Below are 27,500 nucleotides of genomic sequence, written 5' to 3'. Positions count from 1 at the left end.
CGGTCTCGAGAATACTCGCATTTGCGGCTCATAATGATTATTATGCATCGTCGTCCTCGTCCTCGTCCTCGTCCTCGTCCTCGTCGTTGTCGTTCTCGTTGTCGTTCTCGTTCTCGTTGTCATTGTCGTCGTCCTCGTCGTCTTGTCGACCTTGTCGGCTGTTAACTTTCAAATTCGCTTATGCGCGTTAATTCGTACCGATAAAAAGCAAACGTGTACTCGTTGAATCATTCGTTGATAGTAATTAATCTCTTTCATCGTCCTCCTGAAAATGAATTACACGAGATCCGTTCATTCTTTTATTTAACCACCATTCAAGATATAAGAATTGTTTTAAAGTTTATTAAAACCCGAGACAATATTTCATGCGAGAGATTGATATTATAATAATAATAATAATAATAATAATAATATTTATTATTATACATATACCGTTGTTAATAACTTATGGCCTTTTGTTTAAAATGACGACGATCGGATTAAATCGATTCGACGATTTAATTCATCAATTCTAAAATAATTCATCCAACATATATTTCTCCATCAAGGACAATTGTGGGGCATCGATAAAGGAGTTAGGATAAGAAGTTGTTAGGTTAGTTGAGAGGGACCGAACCGGAGCCACATCTGACTTACTTATCCCAGATAAATAATAGGAAATAAAAACGCTTTTGGGAGGGTTTGGCACGTTGTTGCTGTGAAAGGTACCGGCGCGTCTCGTAACTCAGAGCCGAGGAGGATCTGCAACAAATGCTCGGCACTCGATCTAAATTGAGTTACCTCTACCTATCTACCGACGCGACACGTTCAGCTGAAGCTTCTTTCTTTCTTCCTCTCTCTCTCTCTCTCTCTCTCTATCTATCTCTCTTTTTTTGAACCCTCTGATCTGAGCTCTTCTACCTTCTGTCCTTTTCTATTTCCTATCTTTGTCCGTCAAAAAAAAAAAAAAAGAAAAAAAAAAGAAGAAGAAGAGACAAAGAAAAAAGAAAGGAGAGAAAGAGAAGAGAAGAGAAGAAAAGGAGAAAGGATAAAAAAAAAAAAAGGAAAAAGAAAGAAAGCGAAAGAAAAAAAAATACATCCCGGAGGATATCGCCAAGGAGAAATTCGAGCGAGGACAACGAGCCGGCCATATTGCCGGCTTTCTTTCCTCCTTCTTCTTCTTCTTCTTCTCCTCCTCCCTCCTCCCCACCTCTTTTCCACCCTAACTTAGTAGTAGAAGATACGTCTTCGAGGAAACGCGCGGATAGATTTTTCTCAGAGGACTTAATCTAAGCCCTCGAGTATAAAGCGACGATCGAGGTAGACCATTCCCCTTCCCTGTTAGTTCCCTTATTTCGGTACTATTCCACTTTGATCATTTAGAAGATGTGAGATTCTTTTCTCTATGCGATTATTGGGAAATTCGAGAAATCCAAAAAAAAAAAATTCGTGTATATTAATCTTGCTGGATGGATGGGTGTTCGTCGACGACGAAGATAATTTTTCATTGTATATCAAATCTTACGTAAATATTATGAAAATCTTATCGATGATTTTTTTGTTTAAAAAACAAATTTTTTTTTAATGAAATTTACTTTTTTTTTTTTTTTTTTTGATCTTTTATTATCCGTTATAACTTTCGTTAGTTTTTGATAAATTTTTTAAAGTGTCAAATCGATACTCATCGTGAGATTATCAAAGTATTATTAATTCTGTCTGTAATACTTTTCGATATTTTTTATCGATTTAAGAAATGTCAGTATTAAAAATTGATACCAAGTTTCGAAATTATTAACACCTTAATTTCACATTAAAATATTAATACCGTATGTGATTAAAGTTATCATTACAATAATTAATTTATTTAAAAATTTCTAATACATTGTATCTCACGGCAAATATTAATATCATATTTTACATATTACTTGTCTAATAACAATAATTAATATCACGAATCATTATGACATATTGTTTAAATATTTTTTCAAAGGACAAATTCAATGCTTGCTATTTCATCGACAATTTTTCATAATTAAAATGTATCTGAAGGTATTAATATCACACACACACACACACACACACACACACACACATACATATATACACATACATATATCGATTCGTTCATCTAATTGAAAATATCTTTCGATTTTTATTATTTAATTAATAAAAAAGAAAAAAAAAAAAGGAAGAAAAAGAAGAAAAAGTTGTCCTTCGTAGTAATAATATTCATAATAATAATAATAATAATAATAATAATAATAATAATAATAATAATAATAATAATAATAATAATACGATAGAACGATTTAATTTTTCTTTTTTTTTTTTTTTTTTTTTTTCTTTAAAGAGAAAAAATTTAATTTCGACTTTGTTAATTTTATTTTTAAATGTCACGATAGATGACGAAGGCATCCTCACGCGTCTTAAATTTCTTAAATTTTGTCTCGTTGAGGATCGAAGAACCCCACCTGGTGTGTTTTTCCCCCTCTTTTGGAAAATAGTAAAAGGATAAGGTGACCTGTGTTAGTATCTAACTCTTGTAAGAAACTGCATTGTGATTCCGGTCGCTTGCCGTCTGCTAACGATCCTCGACTAGAGAGGATCGTGAAGAAGAGAGTAGACCTCTATACCATTCCTTCGTCTCACCCTCTCCATCCCCTACCCTTCCAACCCCCTTGCCACGGTTTCTTCCTCTCTTTCTCATTTCTCTCGACTTCTTAGCCAATACCCCACAATTAGCTTATCCTGTTAAACTCCGACCTCTCTTGCTTCGTTGAATTCGTTAAAATTAACCTCTCTCTCTTTCTCTCTCTCTCTCTCTCTCTCTCTCTCTTTGTCTTTTTCTCTCTCACTCACTCACCCTGTTAGACAGCCAGAAGGTTCAGTGTAAACCGCAATGCCATGCAGGACTAACTTTTATTTTGGCTCTCTCTCTCTCTCTCTTATTCTTTTTCTCTATCTATCTATCTCTCTTTTTCTTTCTTTCGAAGGAATGAGTGTTAACGACTGCTACGGTCGAATGAAGCGTGCTTAATGAAAAGGCTTCACCTTACGTAGTTTCCTTTAGTCGCGATCTTTTAAATATTCCAATTGAATTTCTCTCGCGTTCATTTCTTTCTACTTAAATAGAGATTCACGAAATATATACCCTATGATATATGCATATATATATATATATATATATATATATATATATATATATCGAGAAAGTCGAACAATATAATAAACGGGAATATTATGGTTAGACGATTGGACATAAGAAATGGACAGACTCTGGCTCAGCAACGATTTTTCTTCTGCGAATCCAACACAACTCGATAACCCAAAGAGGAAAAGCGTTTCCTTTGAAAAAAGACAGGTTACATTTACACGCGAATATATATATATATATGTGTGTGTGTGTGTGTTTTACTGAACTCACACGTACGTAACTAGACATTCCCCGGTTTTCTCAGTGATCCGGCGACGATGGTTCGCCAAATCCCTATGGAGAAGCTTCGTAAGGTAACGTTGCCTTCCATATAGGATCCCATTATCAAAATGGGCTCGTTTCTTTCCTCCCTCAAATCACCCCTCACTCATCCCACTCCTATATTCCATTCCTGTCTCCACCTTCTTCTTATTGGAATTTCTTTCATTCTGACAGCTTTTTCTTATTCGTTCGTTTGCCAATCAATAACAAATTCACAATCTTATCGATCGTTAAAATGTCTCCTTTTACGAGGACGTTTATCATCGTCGAATAATCTGTGATGATGTTTTATATTTTTTTTTTTTTTTTTTTTTTCTGTTTTTTTTTTTTTTTTTTCTTTTTACGTTATTCCATGTGCGTGAGTATATAAAGGAAAATGAAAATAAATAAGTAAATGAAAGAAATACGTGCACGCGCAGAAATTGTTTAAATAAATCTGCGATTGTGTCGAATGAAAGAGGATCGATCGATCGAACTCGCGGTATTAATTTTTCTTTCCTTTTTTTTTTCCTGTTTTTTTTTTTTTTTTTTTTCTTTTTTTCCTTTTTTCCTTTTTTCCTTTTTTCGAATAATATTTCTCGTTATCTCCGACAATGCCTTTATAAAGTATTCCACAGTCGCTAGTCGTACAATCCCGCAGGAATTCAACCGGCTTCCGAGGGTTACCTCGTACGGATCTACTACTACCTTTTATTTCGTCAGAGGAACCCAGTGGTATGGGATTGACACGCCGCTCTTGATCGTCTCCTTTCCACTCTATCCCACTCTCTACCCCTGGAGGCTATTTCCTTCCTATTTGACGTTTTCACGTAACGAGAATGATCCCCGTGTCTTTTGATTAATTAAATCAATTTTACTTATCACGTAGAAATAAATCGAATAATGCGGTTAACTCGATTATTTATTTCGTGCAAATAAGAAATAGGGATTCCGTAGAGGGCTAACTTTGTAAGAAATATAATGTTTACGATTGTCTTAATGATCTCTTAGAGTACGTACAATTATCTTGCCATATTTCCCTTTTTTTTTTTATATATATATTTATTTATTTATTTTTCTTTTAATTTTATTTATCGTTCAACGCCTCACAAATGCCCCGTTGTACTCGTTCAAGTATATGCTTCTTTTTTTTTCAATTAATTTTTATAAAAAGAAAAAGAGAAAAAAAAATGTTCATTCCGTCCCAAGCAACGTTGAAAAATTCTGAAAAAAGGAAAAAGAGAAATAGAAAACTTTATGAGTGATCTTATGGTTTAAGGGTAACATTAATTTTATAAACGATTGAAATCATAAAATCCCTTAAGACGTTATGTCTCAGCAAAGGGCTATCCCTTTCTAAAGTGATTTCTGTATTTTAACAGAAGGTGAAACTAAAGGCACTCCTCCGACTATGGAACTTACGAAGCAAAGATATATATATATATATATATCCCTTTATATATATATGTATATATATATAGTTACTCGTGCGCTGGCCACTACACGACCAATCGAGGGGTCGGTTTCTACCCTGAACTTCTGAATAGCCTTCGAACCGTAATCCTCGTAGCCCCAACCCCATCGTTCTCGATGCAACAGGTGATCCTTTCTCGATATCGGACCCATATGCCATACTGCACCATCCATTTGACAGCTCACGGCAACGGCCAATTCACACCCTCTCTTCTGAATCTTCCGAGAATACATACATACACATATACACACACATATATATATATGTATATATGTGCACACATATATATATATATATATGTGTGTATGCGTGTGTATTCTTTTTTCAGATAATAGAATACATATACACGTGTCCCGTAAGCAAAGACACGTTATTATTATCATCCGTTGATTGTTCCGATTTTATTCATTAATAAAAAAATAAAAAAAAATAAAAAGTATGACAATGGAATAAATTCGTCTAGGAGATATATATATATATATGTATATTCTTTACAATAGGAATCTTGAAGAAGAATGAAAGATTCGATTGGTTAGGTCGAAGGACAAAAAATCGATCCTAGGACAGTGATTTATGAGAAGGAAATTGCAGAGGGTGATCCTTTACGTTATCGTACCTCCGAAGTCTGTTTCCGATACGAGAGGTCATTAATATTTTAATACGACTGCCATTCGTCTGTGGCAGAATAGAGAAGGGAAGAGAATAATATATATATATATATATGTATGTACCTTTGCATTTCTCCCAAAATCGAGATCTCAATAATTACGTCACTCGCAGACGCGTTCTGCTTTTGATTCATAGCACAACAAAATCGTTGAAGGTTACCTAACGCAAGAGGGAAGAAAATGTCTTTGGATAATCGGAATTCAATTAAACCATTAGCATCTCAGAGTTTTGCCATACTTTGGAATGGTATAAGAAAGGAAAGGAAAAGAAAAGAAAAGGGAGAAAGAAAGTGAACGAAGAGGGTGGGAGAGAGTTTGAGTCCGATGGAAAGGGCTTAATGCGATGGAAGATCGAACCTCAAAGGGGCAACGGGCCAGAAAACAGAGAGAAAGGGAGAGAGAGAGAGAGAGAGAGAGAGAGAAAGAGAGAGAGAGAGAGAGAGAGAAATCGTCCTTGAAGTATATATTAAAGTAGTTAAACTTCGACTTCGCGATGAATCATTGCTAGCGAAATAATTGAGGATTTGAATGGAAAGAAAGTATAGAGGACATTTTTCTTTTCTTTTTCTTTTTTTTTTTTTTTTTTTTTTTTCTTTTCTTTTTTTTTTTCTTTTTTTTCTTCTTCATTTTTATATATAATAAAATAAATGCTATTTTGTGATAAAAAAGAAAAAAAAAAATAATTGTCAAGTTCTCGCTCCCGCAAATATTTGCAATTTTATTTAATTACATTTAATATTATAAATTACAGATTTCTTTATTACTACGTTAATTTAATATTTTGAATAATTAAATCGAATACTCTGACAATATTGTAGAATATTTATTCTTAAAATATTATTTATTTATTTTTGCTTTTGCTTCGTAATATTATTTTTAACGGTATTATTAATATCATTTAATTAATTATTTACTTTTTAAAATATTATCTGTAATGTAATGTCGTTTTGTAGGAATGCCACGATTAGCGTACGTTTTTTTTTTTTTTTTTTTTCTTTTTTTTTTTTTTTTTTTTTTTTTTGATACAATATTTCCCCAGAGATTACAAAGTTCACATTTCAAATCGCATTTAATATAATCCCGTCAGTTCTCTTGATTTACCTCAAAACTAAACGCCCATATCGAAGCAATTCTCTTACGAACGTATAAAAAAAAAAAAAAAAAAAAAAAACGAAAAGAAAAAGAAAAGAAAAAAGATAAATAAAAATAATCGAACTAATGTCTGCTGTTTATACATTTTATTATATTCTTCATTGATCCTAAGATCCGCGTCAAAATTCGTAAGGAAAAAAAAAGAAGAAAGGAGAGAAACAAAAAACCAAAAAAAAAAAAAAAAAGAAAAAAAGGAAAAAGAAAAAGAAAAACAAAGACAAAAAAAGAAAAAGAAAAAAATTCATAACCAATAATAGATTAATATAGTAATGATAAAAAATGATTTCTCTTTATCGTTTCATCCCGATATCCTATTATCCCTATAAGAATAATGTTTTTTTTATTACCACACATTGTCATTTCTAACATCATTCGTCACTTTTCCCTCTATACTATAGTTCAGGTTTCTATATCTAATATATATATATATATTAGATAGATCTCTAGTTTAGTATCTCTGGTATCACGATTTCTTCGATTCATCAAGCGACATCCGTTGGTGAATCGACGTGTACGATATCATTCCAAATATCCGAATACCAGGAGGGATGAGAAAGAGAAAGAGAATTTCTTTAAGCAATGAAAGAGAAAGAGAGAAACAGAGAGAGGGAGAGAGAGAGAGAGAGAGAGAGAGATGAAACGAGTGAGCAAACTCTATATGGGGTAAGAAACATTTTTCTACTCTGCCCACGTGTCTCGTCTTCGGCTTTACATGAGGGAGTAAAGGACAAGCCGCATCAATATACGGAGCACGAAATTCCGTTGGAAGAAGAGAAAAAGTTATTGTGTCGCCTTACACACCAAGGAGAGGGTCAAGTACCATACATCATGCGTAATAACGTATCCGATCTCCTTGTATTATAACGTCATACCGGTGGATTGATAGATTTATCTCACGTGTGACAATTCGGTAATGTTCGCGAAATATCCGTACTGATAATTTTCTTTTTATTTATTTTTATTATTTTTTTTTTCTTTTCTTTTTCTTTTTTTTTTTTTTTTTTTTTTTTTCTTTTCCCCTAATAATCATAAAAGATAACAGAACAGTCGGTCAGGTTAATATCTTATTTGATCGATATCGATCATATTCTATTTATATAATCATATTTACTGATTGTTCGATATAAATTAAAGGCCTATTCGAATTTTCTTGAAATTGTTAGAAAGAAGAAAAAAAAAATATATATATATATATATATATATGTATGTATGTATATTTAAAAAAAAAAAGTTTCATGATTTTGTGTGTAAAATATTTATGAAATTTACGAGATCATGAATTTTCACGTACAAAATATGTAAGAGAATTTATTAAGTTTTTAGAATTGATAAATTATCGTTATTGAATAATTTTTCAATTTTCTCCTTTTTCTCTCAATTATGATTATAATTAGTCTAAGATTAATAATTAACGTATGAGAGATATTATCCGTATGAACGAACGATGAACGCCAATTAGAAACGAGACTGATATAAATGGCCAATAATTTATAATCGATACATGTATGTATATCCCAATCTCGTGTATTATAAAAGATAAAAAAGAAAAAGAAAAAGAGACAAAAAAAAAAGAAAGAAAGAAAGAAAAAAAGCTTTCCTTTCGGCATCGCAAACTGCCGATATTAATTCCGGTTGACAGCCAATCGCCAGGCGCAAATGGCAATTTTTGCGATTATATGAGCGACGAAGATACTCGCGAAGACCGAATCTGATTTGAATTTTATGACGCACGTTTCCCAACGATCTTCTCTCTCTCTCTCTCGCTCTCTCTCTCTCTCTCTCTCTCTTATATATATATATATATATATATTCCTCCTTCTCCTCCTCCTCCTCTCTTTTTCCTGTCTGAAGATATCGAACGAAGGGATGCGCAATTTAAATTATATTACCTATCTGTATATAATTTATATCTCCTTACTTTTTCTCTCTTATTCTTTTCCTTCTTCTTCTTCTTCTTTTTTTTTGCTCTCTTTCCTTTTCTCTTTTTCTTTTTTTCATTCTTTTTTTCTCTTTTTATTTCTTTCTTTCTTCTTCTTTTTTTTTTTTTTTTTCTACGGCACTTAATACAAAAACGCGCTTGAATTATTCGATTAGATATTCGAGGCGTCGTCGTCGTCGTAGATTATTATTTTTCTCTCTCTCTCTCTCTCTCTCTCTCTCTCTCTCTCTCTCTGTCTCTCTCTGTCTCTCTCATCCTCCCATCGGATAAGATCTACGACTCAATTTAAATTATCCCCTGAATAATTTTTTCTAATATCCGATCTTTATGACACGGAAAATGCAACGCCGATCCTTTCCACGATCTTTAATAGAACATTTTAATGCCATCGGCCAATTTTACATAATTCGTTGATAACGACGTCTCAGAATGAAATCATTTTGTTATGGGATATGAATGAAAGGGTGTGGGATCGTAGAAAGAGAGGGGGTGAGAGGGGGGAAATATACTGAGCTAAGTCGATCGTCGAGTAATTTCTATCGATCATTCTTTTCTTAAGCGTTATAGTTAATAGGGGAAAAAAAAAAGAAATAAAGAAAAGAAGAAAGAGAGGAGATTTAAAGTGGATCGTGTGATAAAAGTTTTATCTTTATTAGAAATTACGAGTGGGTGAAAAGGAGGAGGAGGTGGGAGGGTGAGAAAAAAATTTAGCATCGTGGGGTAAGATACAGCCTCCTTCTGTATATATATATATATATGTGTGTGTGTGTGTGTGTGTGTGTATATATTTTTGATTAACGACTGCGACACTGAGCTTCTATATACTATATATAATATATATACATATAGGTACATACCGATCAAAGCCCTCAGACGCAGTCACTAGCACCCCGCTAACAATAAGAAATATCGCAATGGGTAATTTATTATCGATAGCAAAAAACAGTAGTAGGACACTCGGGTTGGGACGCAGGACGTCGTTTCTGGCAGAACTTAACGTTCCGCCTGGCCATCTTGTTTTTACGAATGGCTACTATTTATTACCTATATATACCGATATATACCATAATGATCTCTTATACAGGACTCATCGAGTTATTTCCTGTAAGTTAATATCACGTCGTTAAGAAAGTTCCTTTGAAAGGAACGATTGATATCATCGGATGATAGTTTTCTCTCTCTCTCTCTCTCTCTCTCTCTTTCTCTCTCTCTTTCTCGTTTTTTTTTCTCTTTTTCTTTCTTCTTCTTTTTCTTTTCTCTTCTCTCTTTTTGCTCCTTCGAAATCGTATCGCTTAGTGACTTGTCATCACATTCGCTACTTATTTTCAGCGAGAATGGTAGTAAACAGAAAAAGAGAAAAAGAAAAAAAAAACAGAGGAAAAAAAAAGGACAAAAAAGAATTGTCTCGAATCGAAGAATATATATATATATATATATATATACGACGTGAGTATGGGGTAATAAAGAAAAATGGTGCCGTGGCTAGGCAAAAATAGGTAAATTTTGAATATGATAATGCAATAAATTGAGCGAGCAATCCGATTTCAAATTTAAGGGAAGCCACTCCGATAGCCCGGCCATTTGTTTTCGGAAAGCTCTACTCTCTTTTCGCGACAGCCTGACAAATGGTTGATACCCTCTGGCCCATTTGATCGGCCGGAATACGTGAATACGCGATATCTTTCAATCTCTCTTCTCTTCTCTCGTCTCGTGGCAAAGGAAGAAAAAGGAGAGAGAAAGAAAAAAAAAAAGAAAAAAAAAGAAGGGAGAGAAAAAGAAAGATAGAAAAGTGCGAAAGAGGAAAGCCATCTTAACTGGCAAAAGAAAATAACCAATATTCGAGCCCGACATTTTTCACGCGAAGAATCGCGTTTTATCCCTTACCTACCTTCTTAACCTTCTTTTTTTCTTTTTTTCTTTTTTTCTTTTTTTCTTTCTCAAGAAACATCTCTACACACACACACACACATACACACACACACATATATATACATATATAATATTTAGGCTTCGTTCGCATAGGGTTTCTCAGAAATATTTTCTTAAAAAAAGAAAAAAGAACAGCAAAAAAAGAAAGAAAGAAATAAATAAATAAATAAATAAATAAAAAGAAATAAGACGAGAGATAGAGAGAGAGAGAGAGAAAGAGACCATCAGCCTTGTTCAAGTTCTTTCTCCAACAGGGTCAGGAATCATCGCTATGGAATTTCAAAGAAAGCAGAGAGAACGAGAGATACGAGGGAATACCTTCGCGAGAATACGTATCACTGATAATTTATATTCTAAATCGGGTCCCATTAGGTGAGCGCGCTTAGTCCACACGGTATAAGGGAAGATTTTCCTTCTCCGTGGTCCAAGAGTAATGGTGGAAGAGAGAAAGCACGCGCATGTCGTTTCCACACGTCGTCGCATCAAACGCGCGTAATAATATGGCAAATAGCTACTTTTCCCTTATACCGCTATAACGTAACGTCGGAATAGTGGGGAGGGGAGGGAGGGGGATGAAGAGGATCGAGGTCGGGGGGGGATGGATGGAGTGGGGATAACATTCTTGTCGAGAGTCATTATGTTTAATGTTTGATGTTGCCTCTCTTTAACCCGTACAGACTTTAACCCTCAACCCCTCAACCAACCAACCAACCAACCAACCGACCGACCAAACCAACCCCACCACCTCTCTTCCATTCATATTCTACATTATTTTTTTTTTTTTTCATCCTCGTCCATGCTTTCTTTTTTGTTTTTGTTTTTGCATTGTTATGCGTTTCTCTCTCTCTCTCTCTCTCTCTCTCTCTCTCTCTCTCTCTCTTTCACGATCGAATTTTATATTGCAACCAACGTAGAACGTTCGTTCATTTCAATATTGTAAATAGTCGTAAATAGGTAACGCAAAGAGCTAACTCGTGTCAAATATTTTTCTACTCGTTCGGTTTATTTTTTTTTTGTTTGTTTGTTTCTTTTTCTTTTTTTTTTTTTTGTTTTTTTTTGTTTCCTTCTTTTTTTTTTTCTTTTTTTTTTCTCTTTTTCGTTTTTTGTCTCCTTTTTTTTTTTTTTCGCCGTACTCGGAAACGCAACCAAAGGTAGAACCGAACGAAGTCTTCGATATAGAGACACGGCCGAGGGCATATTTTCTAATTACAAAAGCCATATTCGTCATGCGAGTAGGGCGACAAGTACAATGTCTCCTCACTATGGTCATCCCCAATGCCGAATTTTTACTCCGGCCATCAGAACCCCAACCATCCTTTCCCGCACACCCTCCTACCCGTTACCCCGTAGCCCTTCCCCTTCTTCGTCCTCTTCCCTCTACATCCTACGGTACGCCCTTCGCTCTCACTCTCTCTCTCTCTCTCTCTCTCTCTCTCTCTCTCTCTCTCTCTCTCTCTCTCTCTCTCTCTCTCTCTCTCTCTCTCTCTCTCTCTCTCTATGTATATATATATATATCTATCTCTATCTCTCTCTCACAGTCTGTGTCGCCTCCATTCAATTTGCCAGGTTATTTTTCAGTGGAGCCCATACTTAACGGGTCATGCGTTACTCCCCCCGACGATTTTTCAACGATGCAACGAGCATTCCGCGTATTTGCGTTCGCGTATGTACCTGCAACATAAGCTCGAACAGATGAATCAATGTCTTCAATATTTTATCAGTTCTCTGTACTCTCTTTCTCTATCTCTCTCTATCTCTCTCTCTCCTTTCTCTCTCTCTCTTATCGTACATACCTCTCTCGTTGATCACGAAACTCTAATTAGTGCTTTCCACAAAAAAAAAAAAAGAAAAGAAAAAAAGGGAAAAAAAAAGACATGTCGCGTATCATTCTACAAGATCTACTCCGTAGTATTAATTGAAATATATTATTCGAAAATCAGTGGTCATTGGCGAGCTTTTTAAAAAAAAAAAAAAGAAAGAAAGAAAGAAAAAAAGGTCTGTTCCTACGTATTTTGAACTTGATCATAAAGAAGAAGAAGGAAAAAATGAAAAAGAAAATGTTTCCTTAAAAAAGACAAAGAGGAAAATCATTCTTGGACGAGTCATTTTTTTTTAATATATATATATATATATATATATATAAGTTATATCTTGAGAGTCGTGAAAGGCGAGTAGTTGCTTAGAAAGTTATCTATTAAAACGCGAAAGAGCGAGCGAGCGCGCGAAATTAACGCCGAGATCGTGAGGAAGGATCCGCACGTGTCCGCTCGTAAATGCACGCGCATGTGGAGCTAGACGAGATATTTTACAATTATACAGCGAAATCCATTAAGGCAAACCGAAACAGCGAAACGTCGTGCACGGTGTTCGCGTATCTATGGAAAATACTGCTGCTACTACTACTACTACTACTACTACTACTACTACTACTACTATGGTCTCTTGAAATGTAAGATACGAGAAGTTCTCTTGGAGAGAGAGAGAGAGAGAGAGAGAGAGTTACACTTTTACTCACTTGACGTATCCACGAGGTAGAAGAACTAAGTTACATCAATGTCGTAAAAGAATCTTAGGAGACAGAAAAAGAAAGAGAGAGAGAGAGAGAGAGAGAGAGAGAGAGAGAGAGAGAGAGAGAGGTGCTTCATTTAATATTGATAAAATAAGTACCTAGATATTTCGTAATAATGATTAAGCCATAATGAAGAGGATAAGAAGGAAAGAAAGGGGAGGGAAAAAAAGAAAGCCCTTGTCCCGTTTAACGACGAATAATGAAAGGGTTTGTGGTTTGAAAAATTTGGCCCAAAATTCGACGATATATAATTTTTTTTATTTTTTTTTTTTTTTTTTTTTTTTTGAATCCACTAAAAGATGTAAATTAGTTCTTGGAGTTTCGTTCGTACATTCAATCTTACCAACGTTAATCTTAGATCCAACGAGACCCAATTTTACGATCTTTACTTACAATGGTTATACACAACAATTCATGAAATTTCCCTTCCTTGTATCTCGAAATGAAACGTAGGCTGATAATAAGATTCTACGGGTTTGGAACCCGTGCATGTAGGGTGCCTAGGATTAGGAAGGTGAACGAACGTGGTAAAGGAAGGTGGTATAAGATACGACACCTCGTGCTGCGGTTTTAACTCCTGGTTATATTCGTACCTACGAGATTGCCAGATTCAAGGGAAATTATATCTATTTGTAGAATAGTAGTCCTCCTCCTTCTCCCTCTATCCTCACCACCCCCATCACCCACACCTCCTTCCACCATCATCACCTCTTTCTCTCTTTCTCCTGTCTTCTTCTTCTTCAAGCAAATCCTCTCGCGTGTGCTCACGGAGTAAAATCTTGCATACCTCGTCGTTCCCTCTATTGTGAAATGTGAAAGAGAGAGAGAAAGAGAGAGAAAGAGAGAGAGTGAGCGCGCACGCGCGGGCGCACTCATGCTCTAACGCATATTGGTATTCTACCTGAACGTTTGTATTACAAAGGGTTACGTATGTGCCCGTGAAACACGCACCCTTCGAAATCAAGGATAGTCTCGCTACTTGGAAACTAACTCGTTCTAGGAAATATCAAGGGTCCCACGGCTTTTCCAACATACATATATACATACATACATACATACATACATACATACATACATACATACATACATACATACGTAAAGATACGAACGTTCGGATAAACTCGTCCGTGCGAGTTGGGAGTACAAAATGCGCATTTTCAACACGTATTTTGATATCACGTAGGTACACCTAATCCTCGTTAGATTATTATCGAGACAGAGTAATAGGGTATATCTCGTATCTAACGAGTAACAAGTATATAAGTTATATCGTGCAAACGTGACATAATGAATTTCATTGGGACAGCGGGAAGAAGTGGGTGGGGCTGGGGGGGGGAAAGGAGACGAGGGTAGGATTGGTGGTGGGATGAAAGAAAAAAAAAAAGGGACAGAGAGTCAAGTGAACGGTTCTGAAAGAAAATATTCATTATTCTAAATCATGAGAAAAGAGAGAGAGAGGCGATGAATGGACATTGCGTTAGCGGCACTGTCAGAAACAGATTTCACGAGATGAGATAGGATGGAATGGTGGTAGGAAAGAAAAAAAAAAAAGAGAGAGAAAAGATAAAAAAAAAAAAAATAAAAAGAAACAAAAAGGAAAGAAAGAAAGAAAGAACGAACGAAAAAGGATAACGGCTGGTAGGATCCGCGTGATGGTTCCAAGAGGAGTGTCGCGCGAATAAAAGCGAAATGTATGGAAGGAAAGATCTAATTTGTTCCTGTCGGGGGTTTGCTTTCGGATAGGGAGGAAGTAGGTGGCTCACACAGATGGGGCGGAATTAATATTCATAAGCGTCCAGAAAGGTCTCGAGGGGCGGGGTCAACTTACATGTATCTTTCGCTACTGACCCGAGCCAGGCAACGGTGGCGGTGGTGGCGACGACGACGACGACGACGACGACGACGACGGCGGTAGTGTTGGTGTTGGTGGTGGTGGTGGTGGTGGTGGTGGCGGCGGCGGCGGCGCGTTACGCGATAACGGTTGAGAATTAAAATACTGCCCAGCAGGTTTTAACCCTTCTTCGTCGTTTCGAGAAAGTACGAGGGGGAAAACGTTCGTGAAACATTGGAACGTTGTTAGAGGTATATTCGAGACTCTTTAAACGTATTCACATTGTCTACTATAATGCCGTTTGCCATTGTGCCAATTCACATTGCGATTGTGATATGTATTACCAATACGTATATATCTATGTATATATATGTATGTATGTATGTATGTATGTAGATAGGTTAATATTTTCCTTCTCCGAATCTTAAAAAGTACGACTTGAATCCACTACCAGTGCGTATCTTCCGGCCATGCAAAACCTCACCTTCGTAGACCTTCTCTTCTAGTCACCGTTCTCCAACCTTTTCCTACATACGATTTTCCCTACCGTGAAATGTAAATCGAGATTAAATGCGTCCCGTACCGTACTGTACCATACCATACCATACCATACCATACCGTCCCGTCCCGTCCCGTCCCGTCCCGTCCCGTTGAGAAACAACGGCGGACGTAGTAGGTTATTTCCTTCGTAGAATTTCTAAGTCGAAAATTTAAATCGTCCCCGACAAAAACCACCGGCGTGCGTCTTTAATTCCGTTTCCGGTGGATAATCAGCGTTCCCTTCTAACAAGAATCTGTCTTCGTGTTAAATGAAAATAATGTAAAATTAACCAAAGTTAAACAAATCAAATCAAAATAAAAGAAAGCAAACAAATAGAAGGAAGAAAAAAAAAACAAAAAAAAAAGGAAAAAAAAAATGAAGAAGATGAGGAGGAGTAGAAGACGCGCGTTTAACTAAAGGGGAGGAAAAAAGAAATAAAAAAGAAAATAGACGATGACTTTATCGAAAACAAAGATTTCTTTTTCAACGAAGAAACAAGGGAACAAAATTAATCGATCAAGAAACACTGGACATCTCTTAGAGGGACATTTAGCCAAAGGTGGATGAGCTGGCACTTCCTACGCGTTCCTACACAATTAGTTCCCCATTATTAATTCTCCCTGTTGGCCATTATCCAACAGAATATTATGATCCTCGTGGCCCGGTAACAATGAGGATTATACGAAGAAAACGCTTCGATAGCGTTTCTAATACGGGGGAAAAGCACGAGTGGGAGTGGAAGGGCAGGAAGGGATGGGAGGAGGGGTGTATGTACGAGGTAACCAACACCAGCCGTCATCTCTCTTCCCAAGACAAGGAGAAAGAGAGTGTCTCACCAACGTCCTCGTAAACGTTGGCCCACGGACCGACTTAACTTCGCTGGCAATAATAAAATGATATAGGAGGCGAAATATGCATTTAAATTATCGCCCCGCGATAATAATTTGCATACCACCGCGGCACCTCTCTCTCTCCCTCTCTCTCTTTCTATCTATCTATCTATCTATCTCACTTTCTCTCTCTCTCTCTCTCTCTCTCTCTCTCTCTCTCTCTCTCTCTCTCTGGCACTTCGATACCCCTGCTTCGCTTAGTTTAGCCTCGTTTAATTTAAATAATACTTCTCGGCGCTGTGTGGGGAGTACGGCCGCGGCAAGATATACATAAAATCGCCATAACATTGTAAATTATAACTGATACGGCTTATATCGCGGACGAGGAAGAGAGTAAAAGAGAGTAAAGAAGAGAGAGAGAGAGAGAGAGACGGACAAGAGGTAGCCAAAGATAGAGGGAGAGAAGGAAAAGGAAGGTAGAGTATCGTCGTACTACGGGGTACTCGCGTTCGGACGATTACGGATGCCTAAAGGGCTCCTAGTCTGATTAAGGTATACCAAATGAGAGACCCCAGAATCATTAATTTCGAATCGCAAGGGAACAGATACAGCGACCAAAGGTTAAACTCGTTCCTCTTTTCCCTTTTCTTTTTTTTTTTTTTTCTCTTTTTTTCTTTCTTTTTTCCCCTCCTTTTTTTCCATCCTCTTGTTTTCCGTCTTTTTCACAATGGAAAAATATATGTACCAATAGAGAAATCGTTGAAAGTACAGGACTGACGGGGACTTTTTTCTTTTCTCTCTCTCTCTCTCTTTTTTCTTTTCTTTCTTTCTTTTTTTCGAATAAACGCATATAAATCCTCGGATATATTTCCATTATAGTCGACGAGACGTGTTTGCGCGTGAATAACCGAGACAAATAATGCGAGATGAATAGAGAAATAAAAAAGAAAAAAGAAAAAAGAAAAAAAGAAAAAAAAAGGTAAAGAAGAAAGAAAAAAAATTAATAATCCACCATCGGTTCGTAGAAATTCGAATTCTATGATAATCTAATGGGATTCTGGACCTTTCCCTTTTACGAGATGTAATAACCAACTACTTCGTTCTGTGGTTTGATAATAGGGCTATCTATATGTCATGAAACGTACGAACTTACAACGATACGTTAACGTCACCTATAAGAATATCGACGAATATTTCAGCTCGTAAGTAATTATATAGATAGAAAGGAATTTCATCAACGTGGTTGATAAAAAAAAAAAAAAGACAAAAAAGAAATAGAAAAAGAAAGATACTCATTGGCATCGATCACACTTGGATGATAATTTTTGTTGATTCGCAAGGTATACCAGGACAATTTTCATCATCGCATCCCGTCGGTTCGCACCGACGTTATTATTTTATTAAGCCGTAATATAGGGAGACGGTCAAGGTATTTGAACAACCTCGGGCGCGATAGCGAGTCTACTCGGCACGATGCGCTTCGTTCGTTGATGGGGTTGGCTGGCCTCACTATCCTCCTCCGCAACCTTTCTCGTACCATCCTACGAGATGTTGGTGCCCACTAGCACACCACGCAATTCCGCAAAGTATGCAGATCTAAGAATTCAAATGGCCGCTCTATAGCGCCCGTAAAATGGCGGACAATCGCGCTCGTAAACCACTATATTAAAATTCTATATCGTCCTCCGGTATCCACCACCGTGCGGTCACCACCGACGCAAGTCGCAAACACTCCTCCTCTCTTCTTTACCCTCTTTCGAACGTTTCCTTCCATTCTAGCTGGGTCACTACCCATCGTCAGTATCTACAATACCACTATACCACACACAACATCAACCCACTACCACTACCATTACCAACTTTCCTCCTCTTACTCCTCGTCGTTCCTGATGTCCACGTCAGAGTCCGGGGATCTGGCATAGTCTTCACATTGCCATAGTCTAACTCTACCCATCCCTACCTACCGATCTTTTACATTGTACAGAGTTTGCGGACCATTCCACCGGATGCGAGCGTTCACGTTTATGTGCGTGCCGCTGTCATGCGTGCTAACATTTGACGCCTTCGTTTTGCTATTATTCCATGGTAGATATAAAATATGACTCCGTATTATTTATGTCTACTTCAGAATATGCTAACTCATCAAACACAGTCGCCCGTATAAGTTAAGTAGTATAACAGACCGGTCGGTAATGTGTCAACGCTCAAATATTGTATGGTATTGTATGATATATATGTATATATATATATATATATATATATACATATTCTTTTTTAGGTTAAATAGATGTATCTAACAATCAAATAGAAAGGAAATAATTAATTTAGAAATATCTCATCGAAATGAGCGACGACGCCCAATGATTCGGTTAATACCAACACCTCATATTGTGACAAGTTAGTTAGGTGTAACATAGAGTAAAATAAAAGGGATCGTGCGAATAACGAAAGAAAATAGAAAGAGAGAGAGAGAGAGAGAAAGAGAAGAATGGTGGAGGGGGAGAGGAAATACCATAATGGGTATTACATTTCTGTCGTCTAGCTGATTCGAGGCTCACGTGTACGCGCGTACACAACAACGCAATAAGTTAATCGCGTTAGCGGGTTCGTTGATTAAACGAACGATCAGACTGATGGTCATCGTCGTGGACGTCGCACAGGGACTCATGGGTGCGGCCTCTGTAAGGCACATTAATAAAAAAAAAACTCGATTGTCATTCGTCGCTCGTTCTTCTCACTTATGTATGTACTAATTACGTCGATTTATTAATCATAATCTTTACCCGTTGACATTTATATATATATATATATGTATTAACGAGTAGGATTCAATATCAGATGCGTATTAAATAAATATAAACGTCAATGACGATAATTATTTCAATTATTCAATTAGTCTGTAATAAAATATAATTGTAAAGTATTTTTGTATTATATCGACGAGTAAAATCATATTTATGGGTATCAATAACGTAACCTTAAATTAATCCTAATTGTTCATTTTGAATGTAGTATCGCTCAAAGATGATAATTTTCAGCTCGATTAAAAACAATTCGCTCATTGTACGATTCGTGGATTTTTTCTTTTCTTTTCTTTTTTTTTCTGAAGTCAAAATTTATTCATTCTGTATAAATGAGAGATCATAGTGTTAACCAGAAGGACGTAAAACACGACCAAGCGCAAACAATACAAAAATTATTTCGAGATGTACACGATTAGGATTATGCGTTGAATCAATTATTCATTTCTTCGATCCAATGAAATTCTTTTTTTTTTTTTTTTACCTTCTAAAAAAAAAAAAAGAGAAGAAGAAAAAGCTCGCCCATTAACGTATATATCACAGGTAACAGATTTAAAGAGGTAAGAAAAAGAAAAAAAAAAAAGAAAAAGAAAAGAAAGAGAGAAAGAGAAAAAGAAAGAAAAAAATAATAAAAGGAAAAAGAAAAAAAAAAGAAATTCAGTTTATAAACGTCTCGCAAAGTATCGATGCTCGATAAAAGTACCGCGTGCCGTCTATTCCGTTGGTATCACACGGTGCACGCATTCCATTGGAAAGCATATAGAAAAGGCAATGTGAGAGAGCTAGGAAGGATAGTAGGAGGTGGTAGGTCGAAAGGGGAAACGATAAAGGGTGTAGGTCGATGGTACGAGTGGGAACGGCAGAGTATGAGGAGGAAAATAGAGAGAAGGGGTGTAGGTGTGGGATAGAGAAGAGAGAGAGAGAGAGAGAGAGAGAGGGAGGGAGGGAGGAAGAGGGGAAGAGAGTGGTGTTGCAGAGGATTCCTGGCTACCGACGCCCGACACCGACGTCGCTGCTGCTGCATGAGACTGTAATGCGTTATTAATGAACACCAAGAATTTCATTAAAGATTGTTTGTATATCAAACTGTCCACTAAATTATGCCGTATAACCCCCGTGGCGCCTTTCTCGCGCCTAGAAACTATTGGCTCAACCCAAGCTTTATCAAGGGTCGTTCGTTCGTAACGAATTCGTTCAGTTAACAATCCTAACTTCCTTTTCATTGAAATTATTTCAATGATGATCGATCAATGATCAAGAAGGAACGTTATTTACGATTTAATATATTACGATAAATAATTACAACTTTATTCATTGGTATATCATTGTTTCCGACTAAGTCAGTTATTTCGCGACCTTCGGAACATACATTATTAGGAGGGACGATATAGGTAAGTACGTTTCTGGGCGCGTGCGACAGAGTAGGTAAAGAAGGGGAATATGCATATAAGAGAAAGAGAGATCGAGATAGGGTGAACCTGGATGACAAACAGAGAACGAACGATAGGGTGAGAGAGACAGAAAGAGAGAGAGAGAGAGAGAGAAAGAGGGAAAGGAGGAATGAAGGGAGGACGAGTGGGTAGAGAAGGTGGGTTGGGAGATACAGTTAATCGTTGGGAAGCTATTAACTTCGGACTGGAATGCCCCATAGCGCCTCATTTCGTTCAATGCAAATTTACACCGACGCCGACCACCTAGCATGGCTCTCTCTCTCTCTCTCTTTCCTCCCACTTTCCCTCTCTCTCACCCTCCCTCCTTCCCTCCGATCCGCGTTCCGTCCGAAAACTGCATGTATACCGGGTGTTCCCCATTCTCATCCTTCCCCTGTCTAACAATCCCGTACGATTATCGTTCGTTTGGCTAAAAATGAAAATGAGAATGAGAAGAAAAAAATTAAAAAAAAAAGAAAAAAAAAAGAAAGAAAAGAAGTCTCCGTTCGAACGCCATTGAAAATGAAACGAGAAAACGTGATTACTTATGACGATCGTTTCAAAGTTATAGATCACAAGCTCTAGTCGATAGAAATTATATATCGATGTCTCCGATGGGCTCTCTTAGTTTCGTTGCTCTTTTTTTATTATTATTGTTATTATTATTATTATTATTATTATTATTATTATTATTATTATTATTATTATTATTATTATTATTATTATTATTTCTTTTTTTCTTTTTTTTTTTTTTGTATTTTATTCTTTTCTTTTTTTTTTTTTCTTTTTTTTTCTCTTCTTTTTCTTTTTTTTTTTTTTTCTTTTTTTTTTTTTTTTTTTTTTTTTTTGTTCGAGTCCTCGACAAATTTTCTGAAGCCCGGCCTTGTCAGGGACCGAGGAAATTATTACGAGCCAAGTGCGCAACGCGAAACACGGAGAATTACGCGTACGCCGCCGAGGTCTCTCGGCTGACGAATGGCGATGTAACGGGTGCTCAAAGTACACATAGTTAACGCTAGAATGTGGCAGAACCTGACTAACGACGGCTGATGTTCCGCTATATAATTTCAAAACATACTCACGCATATATACGGTGACTTAGATGCGAGGACGGGCTTGAAAGGGTGGGTTGAAAGGAGGTGTAAATAGGGGTGGAATAGCGAGAGTGGGGTGGAATACGAACGGTGAGAAGAACGGAGAGCCTTATGCGAAGAAAGAGAGAGAGAGAGAGAGAGAGAGAGAGAGAGAGAGAGAGAGAGAGATAGAAGAAGAGAAAGACGGCGAAAGGTCGTGAGAGCAACGGTTAGACAAAAGATCGCGAGCATTGCAAGCTGACATCGCCTTAATATGGACAAATGTCGTACTATATCTCAGCGGGGCTTTTGCTTTGCATTATTTGGCTAACATCCTCGTTTGCCATCCTAATACGAGCCGGATACCTTACCGCTTTACGAGAATGTCTTTTGGTAGCTCTTCTTTCCAACAGTCCTCAGTCAAGTAACCACCCACTTATACACCCACCCACCCATCACCTATCCATCCACCCAACCAGTCACTCCCCTCCCATAGCTATCATTCATTCCTACTCTCATCTCAGTCTGCCCACTCTTATTGCCCTTTCTTATCCCTTTTCGTAACTTGCAAAAGCGTGCTTATCATTAAAATTTAATTAATTCCATGACCGTCGGATAAATTAGAGTTTACGGAAGCGGCCCTTCTTCGTCCTCTAAGTTTTCTCCATTTAGTCACTCAACGTTTAGAGAACGTTAAAGTAGAAATCTTATGCTTCCCACGAAAGAAATAATAAATGTAAAAAAAAAAAAAAAAGAAAAAAAAAAAAGAGGAAAAAAAAGAACGGTCGAGATTATTTAACCCGGGTCATCAGCTCAAAAAAAAAAAAGAAAAGAAAGAAAAAGAAAAAAGATTCAGCGATCTCGTGTTTGGAAAATGCTTAGGTATATGTTTATACGTGTATATAACTCTTAGTCGTCTTCGCCACCGCCACCCATTCCCACCTCCTCCCCCTCTCTTTCCCCTTCCTCACCTAACGAGACTACTTTTTAACGGGGCAAAGTATTTTTACAAAGAACCACCGAAATGATTCTCGCACGATTCCAAGCTGGTAAAGCCGTCGTGCACTTAACATTTAAAGAAAAAGAAAAAAGAGAGAGAGAGAGAGAGAGAGAGAGAGAGAGAGAGAGAGGAAAAAAAGCAAAACAAAAGGGCAACACAACGGATAAAAAGGGTGCGTCTGTAGTAGAAGAGATCGCGAAAAAAGGGAAGTGGGAAGTATATACTTTGGATTTTAAGAAACCGTGACAAGGCTCGAGAGATGTCTATCCGACTGGTGCTTAGCGAAAGCACGTAGAACGACGGTCTTAATGGTTCTGGCCTTGCACTGCAGAAAGAGAAAAAGAGATAAGAAGAGCGAAGAACGAAGAAAGAAAGAAAGAAAGAAAGAAAGAAAGAAAGAAAGAAAGAGAGAAAGAAAGAAAGGAAGAAGGAAGAAGAAGAAGAAGAAGAGAAAGAGTGAGATAAAGAGAGATAAAAAGACAGAAGGCAAGTAAAATGGTGAATGGTGAAAAAGAAAAAGTCCGGGAAGAGAAAGTCGAAGGGTAGGAGGAGAGGAGGGCGGGGGGACTAGGTGGGGGAGGAGTGTAAAGGTAGGGGAAGGCTTGGAGAAGAGTACGACGGAATGGATGTGTTCACATTATACCCTCTGTTCTTTTAATTTCTTCAAAGGACCCTTCCCCGCGACACTTTTGCCGACTGTGACTCCGCGCGAGCGAGCGTAGCGAAGGAACCTCCCTTCCCTCCTTTTTCTCTTTTTCCTTTTTTTTTCCCTCTCTCTCTCTCTCTCTCTCTATTTCTCTCTATCTATCTCTCTTGCTCTTGCTCTTTCTCACTCAGTCTCCGGTCTACGCTACTGGATTAATAAGGCGTCGACAATGTGACGTCTTTTTTCTTTCTCCCTGGGACGGGACAACGGGCAAAGTGAATGAGGGCTCTTCTCGTCCGAGAGACGAACAGTTTGGAGAGGGAGTAAAAGAGTAAGAGAGAGAAACGAATGATGTTCTCTCTTTCTTTCTCTCTTTCTTTCTCTCTCTTTCTTTCTTTCTTTCTTCCTTTTTCCCTTTCTCTCTGTCTGTCTGTCTTATCCGTGTGCTGTGTAAGAGGAGGCGAATTCCCGTTAATAAATGTGTTTCTAACGGTCTGACGAAGAGGAAGAAGGTAAAGTGAAGGAACAACTGAGAAAAGGGATGAAGCAAGAAGAAAGAGAGAGAGAGAGAGAAAGAGAGAGGGAGAGGGAGGATGGAAATACGTAGAGAAACGTGCACTCGTCGTTACGTTATGCCATCAACGACCCGAGGGAGTGCGCGTCTTAATGAGGAAAGAACTTTTTAAACGCACGAAGCTTTCATTCGTCGATGTCGAAACGCGCTTAGCTTTACTCCCTCCAGCGAATTTGTCTAACGGGAGAAGTAACGGAGGATGATGATGAGGATAAGGATGAGAGTAAGGAGGATGAGAAGAATGAGGAGGAAGAGGAGGAGTGGGAGAGGGAAATGACGATGCGAAGATGAGGACAAACGATGGACGCTGGGAGATTAAACACACGCACACACACACACACACACACACACACACACACACATGGATATACTCCTCTTCGTTGTTTCTTTCGTGTGATAATGTCAAATTTGTGGATATTGCATTTGCTATAGAGAATCCTTCATTTCTTCTTTAAAGATTCTTTTCCTTTTTGTTTCCTATTTTCTTTTCTTTTCTTTTCTTTTTTTTTTCTTTTTTTTCTGTTTATTTATTTTTTTTCAATGCGGAATGTTCCTTATTTTCTCTTCCTTCTTCTTCTTCTTCTTCTTCTTCTTCTTCTTCTTCTTCTTCTTCTTCTCCTCCTCCTCCTCCTCCAGCTCTCCAACTCTTCCTCCTACTATTTCGAACGCTGAAGAAACCGAAAGCATAGCTAGTAGCCGCCTCTGGGAAAAAAAGTAATTACCTCTTGATACGCGCCGATACCCCACCTGCGGGGATGCCTTCTTCTTGTAATGATGTTCCTCTCCTTCTTCGTGAACTTAGTTCGAAATTAAATATCGAGGGGGTTGCGACGAACTTGCAACCCCCGGTAAGGCTAAAAAAAAAAAAAAGAGAGATAGACAGATATATATATATATATATATATATATATATATATATGTATGTATATAAGATGGTAGAAAGGAAAGTAAGACGCCCGAAGAAGAATCACGGCGTCTCCCACGTCCCGATTGGGGTTGGGTGAACGTTTTGCCTCGTACACCTGCCTCTTTCCCGTAAGGGCCGTGATAAAAATCAAACCAGAAAACAAACAAGTAAAATCGGTGGGGGATGGAGCATCATATTATAAAGTTTTTCAATCGATAGACGATCCGTACCGGGATACGTCAGAGACGAGAACGAGAAAACAAAAAAGAAAAAGAAAAAGAAAAATGAGATCGTGGGGTGGGGGGAAAAAAAATAAGGGAGAGAAAAATAGAGATGTGTTAAGTATGTCTGTATATACCTTACTTTGACTGTACAGACAGAAAGAAAGAAAGAAAAAGAAAAAAAAAGAGAGAGAGAGAGAGAGAGAAGAAAATCCGTCAGGGTAAACAGCAAATTGAATTGATGGAAATCATTCTACATCGGTTGTCTTTTATTTTGTCATTTTGTTATTTTATTATTTTATTATTTTAAACGATCTCCACATGTAATCGTGTAATAATAAATTGCACCATAATAAATACGTAAGATTTCTAAAACGATTTAATAATATTTCTCTTTTCAGACTCTCCAACCAACCGATCCGCCAATCTTCGAGGTCATGAATATGTTCATCAATGAAACCGTAACGCAAGTTGCTCTATGGGGTAATCTTGGAATTGCTGTCATGGAGTTGCCCAAACGATGGGGTAAAGATACCGGTTTTCAAGGAGGAAAGGATACCATCTTATGCGCGTAAATATTATAAATTATATATATATATATATATATCAAATATGTATATCATAGATCTAACGTTAACTCATAATTCTTAATTCTCTTCGTTTAATTTATTAAATTAAAAATATGAAAGAATGAAGAAAAATGATGGAGAATACATTGACACATTGGATAAAAGATTAAAATTGTTTAATCGTAAGACGGAAGAAAAGTCGCGTCTCACCTTCTTCATCTCCTTCTTAGTTCTCGTGGGCGTCCTAATATCCCGTAATTAAGAGGATGTTACGATGACGCCCGAACCCCGCGTTTTGGCCTCCCTCTTATGGAATTAAGGTGGCTTTACTCGCTTAGTTTTCAAAAGTTCTCCGAGGGCAGAAAGCACCGCTGAATACTAACCGCCTCATCAAGGACACATGCCGCCTGCCTAGGCCACTACTGTCTTGCGTAACATTATCTCACAAACCTACCGAGCTTTCTATAACAACGTTTTACTCGAAAATATATCGAGTTTATGATTAGTAACAAAAAAAGATTCGATTATCTTTTGATCCGTATTTATATATATATATATATATATATATAAACAAAAAAAAAGAACGAAAAAAAATCGCCCCATTTCGTTTGGCATTCGACGATGACCCCCCTTCCCCCCCTTCCCCAAGTTAAAAAATATATTTTTCGCCACTTAATTAGCGAAATATGTATATATATGTATATATATATATATATATATATATATATATATATATATATATATATTAAATAGATACTAGAGTGTCCGTAAGGATTCACAAAGTGTAGAACGCGGTAAACACAGCGGCTGCCTCGAGTCGCCTGTTTCATTATAATTTCATAGTAAGCTGAATTCAAAATAGACGCATTACCTCTCTCCGGCTTCCTGCTAATACATAATTCCGAACTTTTTGCGGAAACGAATGAAAACGCTTGCTGCTCTCTGAGATGGGTAGAAAAGGGAACGATGGCAAACAAAACTGTTGAAATTAAGAGCGGCAGTTGCTACGGCAAAACTTCATTCTTTTTTCTTTTTTTTTTTTTTTTCTTTTTTTTTTTCTTCTTTTTTTTCTTTTTCTCCTTTTTTTCTCTCCCCCCCCCCCTCTTTTTTCTTTTGCTTTTTTCCCATCATTGTATGTATATATATATATATATATATTTTGAGCGATTTTTCTCAACTCCAACGGCGTCGACCAGATTTGGAGTAGATTTATAAAAGACCAACGCTCGTACCAACGTTCTATGCACAAATTATAAAAAACCGCGAAACAGTTTGTAAGAGAGTCGCGGCCATTAGAACGAGAATCTCAGGGATTTAATGTCTCCTTCCTAGCTTAAACAAGGCTAAATGGGCTTTTATACGTTATTGCCCACGGAAACTTTTCTCAAAAACTGTAAGGATCTTTGGCTCGTGAGAAAGGAGAAAAAAAGAAAAAAAAAAAAAAAGAAGAAGAAGAAGAAGAAGGAAGAGGAAGAAGAAAACGAAAGAAAAAAAAAGAGAACAAAAAATGAAAGAAGAAAAATGTAAGATCCAACTGTATTACAATGTTTCCTTTTAATACTTTCGCAAGAATATTTTATAATTAAGTTTTATAACCAAGTGTTATATATATATATATATATATTTTATCGGAAAAATCGCAATCGTACGTTTCTAATTAGATATTTAAATTATTTTGTGCTTCGTTGAAAATATTGTTAATTAACCAAAAAAAAAAAAAAAAAAAAAAAAGAAAAAAAAAAGAAGAAAAATCTAAAAGATATATCGATATCCAAGAAATACGGGGACAGGAGGAGGAGGAGGGGGAAGAAAGAATTTTCATCGTCCACAATCATTTCTGTTAAACGCTTGTGAAACGTTGAAGAAAAGGGAATAGGGACCTGGGTGGATTGGGTGGGTGGGTGGAGAGAGGG

The 27,500-nt window shown here is 37.0% G+C and overlaps 1 protein-coding gene across 1 annotated transcript in view; it reads left to right on the top strand.

The window, feature by feature from the left end:
- mbo (nuclear pore complex protein Nup88) overlaps positions 1-27,500 on the top strand; it is a 69,016-nt gene that overhangs the window by 27,008 nt on the left and 14,508 nt on the right. The window contains exon 2 of the mRNA XM_035874687.2: positions 25,420-25,589. Within this exon, the coding sequence (XP_035730580.1) occupies positions 25,420-25,589 (170 nt within the window). The remainder of the gene's footprint in view (positions 1-25,419; positions 25,590-27,500) is intronic.

Source organism: Vespa mandarinia, chromosome 18, assembly GCF_050613455.1.
Source record: "Vespa mandarinia isolate Hongniang chromosome 18, ASM5061345v1, whole genome shotgun sequence".
NCBI classification, from domain to species: Eukaryota; Metazoa; Arthropoda; class Insecta; order Hymenoptera; family Vespidae; genus Vespa; species Vespa mandarinia.
The sequence above is the reverse complement of the archived record's forward strand: the minus strand, read 5'-3'. Positions and strand labels throughout refer to the sequence as shown.